The following is a 4,231-nucleotide window of genomic DNA, read 5'->3' as shown; positions in this document are numbered from 1 at the left end:
TAGAGCCCACTGGAAACACTCATATTAGATCTTTGATTTAGAAACAACACACTTTCACCACAAAATACACAATTACAAACCCAAAACCGCATTAAAGTGATGCCTTGCACAAGATAGTCCCTCCAAACCCCATAAACGCAGTAGAGCAATTATAAATCAGGCTGGTGAACATATAACCTTCATATTCACCCACAGACCTGGTTTTAGCGCTTTCCCCCTCCCTCTTATTCTGTTTTTCTCACACTTTGGGTTGGAGAACACTGCTTTATAGCAATACAGACACTCTTGAGACAGTGGGGTGTATGTGTGAGAGAGAGAGAGAGGGGAGAGAGAGAGAGAGAGAGAGAGAGAGAGAGAGAGAGAGAGAGGTGTGTATGTGTGGGAGGGAACAATAAGCAATATCTCAGAGCAGTTTTTGGCTCTTCAAAGATGAAAAGCTTTGGCAGAGTAGCGTGTTGCTGTCAGAGATACCAAGTAGAGATGGAGCAGCATTCATGCTCTGTGTGAGCATTAAATTAAAGCCCGAACAAACGCCCTGTGACCGACCAGAATATTGTCAAATATTAATCCTGTGTTCTATATTCTGATCATATTCCTATTTGATTTCCAACTTCTGACTATAAAGGTATTTTGTGGCCTGATACTAAAAATAGCAATGCTACCAGAAGCTTTACAGATCAAAAAAAAAAAAAAAAGAGTCCTGGCATCCATATTTCAAAGGACAAGCTAATATTTATATTGCATGTATATGATTATCAGAGAGGATTATTTACTGTGTTTTACATACTTGTCTCTGCAAAGCAGATTTTATTAGAATTTAATGATTGACATTGGACTCACTAAAGCAATCTATTGAAATAAAAATTAAATGATAGATCTCAAAATGAATAGGTCTATTTTTTGTACATTATAAAAAAGTGATGCCTAATAAATCAATACTTTTTTCATTAAGGATACATTAAATTGATCAAAGGTGACAGTAAAGACATGCAGAATTTTACAAAAATTTATATTTCATATAAATGCTTTTCTTTTGAACTTTCTATTCAAAGCATCCATCCATCTGTCTATCCATCCATCATCCATATTTCAGCTAATTGCCAAGGTAATATTTCTCACACAAATTTTCCATAAAAATATTAAGCAGCACGACATTTTCAACACAATGTTTCTTGAGCAGCCAATCAGCATATTAGAATGATTTTTGAATGATTATGTGACACTGAAAATTGGAGTAATGATGCTAAAAATTCAGCTTGTTTATCACAGGAATAAATTACATTTGAATATATATTAAAATAGAAAACAGTGATTTTAAAATCATAATAAGATTTCAAAATATTACTGATTTACTGTATTTTTTATCATAAATTACTATTTTAAAAAATATATAATAATTTAAAGAACAACTTTTGAACTGTATACTGGCTATATTTTCTCTCTTTGCCAACTATACAACACAAACCCAAAGTTTTACATGGAAAGCTGATCAGATCCTGGCCCGAAAAAACATCTGTTGGGGAAAAAAAATGGTTTATGGTGTTATTTTGGTGTTGGCCAAATGATGAGTGCCCTCAGCTGATTCTTGGCACTTCCTTCTACTTTTGGGGATTTTATAGTCGCCACCTCTGTCCAGGACTCGCTCACTGAGAGTATTACCACACTGTTATGTGTAAAGCTGCTTTGGAACAGTTTATATTGTGAAAAAAGCTGTTAAAACACAGTGAAATCTAATCAAATGTTATTGCTACCGTCATGCAGTGAACAAATGTGGATTTCAAAAGAGGTAAATGTTGTGCAGTATGTTCAAACATGCAGAAGAGAGAGTGAGTGTGTATGTTGATATATACAGTAGATGTTGTTTACTGCCTCGTGCCTCCTATAGAGAGCACAAAGACGTCCCGCTGGGCTGCAAGGCTCTGGAATATTCCATAAGCGTGTCTGCTCTACCTTTCCATTCGCTCACCGAGAGACAGAAGCCCCAGCCATGCTGGGAATTCTCCACGGAGAGTCGCTTTTATCCGGAATTATCTGGAATTATCCCCATAGGGTTCGTAATGCCTGGCACACAGCAACTTCCTGGCTGTCAGTTTTCGCCGCCTGCGTTCTGCCACAGCCAGGGAAGGATGGACACCTTCAGTCTGGAATTTAATTAAGACCTCGCTGAACATGTCCTGCTGTGCTGGCAAATTCATGCCAGAACCAAAAAATCAAATGCAAGCACCGGCAAAATAAAGAACAACTTGACCCACTTCGATTGATCGTTGAAAGGTTTAGTCTGTAGTTTAACCTTCAGTACTTCTATCTATCTGCCTATCCATCTATCTATCCATCCATCCATCTATCCATCAATCCATCCATTCACCTTTTTACCTACAAACTTCAAGGTTTTTTAAACTACAAAATTTTCAAACAAGACTTTGTCAAGCCAACATTCAAAGTTCAAATCTGAATTTAAATTCAAGTTCCTGTTTGCTACCACGTTTAATTCTAATTCAAATTCAATTCAAAATGGAGCACAACCCTGATGAACATCTTAAAAAGATTAGATTCAATATACATTTTGACAAACATCTGCTGCATGTTGTGTGAACATCCGACAGGGAATGTTTCGGCAGACATACTGTAAGCAAATGCTAAAAACGTCATCCTCCAAATGAAAACTAATGCACATCTGGTCAACATACTTGTGCTACAGGGATGTGTCTCATTAACTCAATTCCTCTTATTGATAGTCATTTATATTAATCACCTACTCTCTCGCTTCTGTCCAGGTGTGGTACATGGACGGTTACCATAACAACCGCTTTGTGCGGGAGTACAAGTCAATGGCGGACTTTATGACGTCGGATAACTTCACGTCTCACCGGCTGCCGCACCCTTGGTCCGGGACGGGTCAGGTGGTGTACAATGGCTCCATTTATTTTAACAAGTTCCAGAGCAACATGATCATCAAGTTTGACTTCAAGACGTCCACCATAAGTAAATCTCAGCGTCTGGACAATGCGGGCTTCAGCAACACCTACCACTACGCCTGGGGCGGACACTCCGACATCGACCTCATGGTGGACGAGGGCGGGCTCTGGGCCATCTACGCCACCAATCAGAACGCGGGGAACATCGTCATCAGCAAGCTCCACCCTCTCACCCTGCATATAATCCAGACCTGGACGACCAATCACCCGAGGCGCAGTGCCGGGGAGTCGTTTATGATTTGCGGGACGCTCTACGTGACCAACGGCTACTCGGGAGGGACGAAAGTCTATTACGCCTACCAGACCAACTCCTCGACATACGAATACATCGATATCGTTCTGCAGAACAAGTACTCGCACATCTCTATGCTGGACTATAACCCACGAGATCGCGCACTGTACGCTTGGAATAACGGACATCAGGTCCTGTACAATGTTACGCTTTTCCACGTCATCCGCTCGGAGCAACTGTAACCTTGGAGGATTTGGTTGGGAGTATCTGAAGACAATCTTTAGGAATGTTCTTCAACAGATTGTTACAAAAATGCTATGCTGAATGAAAACTAAACCTGAACAATAGACATGTGGATGGAACATAGAACACAAAATCATAAACAGATGCCAAAAAAAATTAAATAAACAAAGCCACGCCTTTCTTTTTTTACAAAAGGACTTTACTTTATAGGACACAGTCTGATCAGATGTTTTCCAGAAGCACTAAAAAGACTTTTTATTCATGCTTTTCTGCACACTGAAATGAAGAGAACGTTGGGATTAGTTACAGACTAGCAGCCCACACTCAACCTCATAAACGGAGCGTGTGCAGGAAAACTGATGGTGCTTCACTTGGCAAACTAACATGGACGGCTTACCAGTCTGTGCAATATCCTAAGTCCAAATTGTATGCTTTGCAGAGCTCATTTCTAGAGGTAATATGAAAAAATGTGATTGGCTGAAGGCGCTGACTGTTGAAAGCTTGTTCAAAAGGCTCTTGTGAGATTTTACTTGAACGTCTCTGTGATTAAGTTCTCTAGATGGGGACCATATCATGGTATTTTATAATGACCTACATGTATGTAGCACCTGAGAACAGACCAAAGCGTGCTATTAAAGTCAACATGAAATCACACATTCCTGGTCTTAATATGCACAATTACCGTAACTTGCTCCGCCTCTAAAACGACCTTCCTTTTTGGATGACATCATCAAGAACTCTTATTTTTCAGCTCCTCAATTGAACATATCCATCATTTTGG

General features: G+C 39.6%; 1 protein-coding gene across 3 annotated transcripts in view; it reads left to right on the top strand.

The window, feature by feature from the left end:
- LOC107752936 (noelin-like) overlaps positions 1-3,674 on the top strand; it is a 39,518-nt gene extending 35,844 nt beyond the window's left edge. Inside the window, exon 6 of one of the 3 annotated variants that reach the window (XM_016569003.1) lies at positions 2,775-3,674. In XM_016569003.1, the coding sequence (XP_016424489.1) occupies positions 2,775-3,449 (675 nt within the window). In that variant the 3' untranslated portion in view covers positions 3,450-3,674. The remainder of the gene's footprint in view (positions 1-2,774) is intronic. The other 2 variants (XM_016569005.1, XM_016569004.1) reach the window with 2 other exon arrangements.
- The last annotated feature ends 557 nt before the right edge of the window (positions 3,675-4,231 follow it).

The sequence above is a fragment of the Sinocyclocheilus rhinocerous genome, unplaced genomic scaffold (assembly GCF_001515625.1).
Source record: "Sinocyclocheilus rhinocerous isolate Xijiao unplaced genomic scaffold, SAMN03320098_v1.1 scaffold231, whole genome shotgun sequence".
NCBI classification, from domain to species: Eukaryota; Metazoa; Chordata; class Actinopteri; order Cypriniformes; family Cyprinidae; genus Sinocyclocheilus; species Sinocyclocheilus rhinocerous.
The sequence above is the reverse complement of the archived record's forward strand: the minus strand, read 5'-3'. Positions and strand labels throughout refer to the sequence as shown.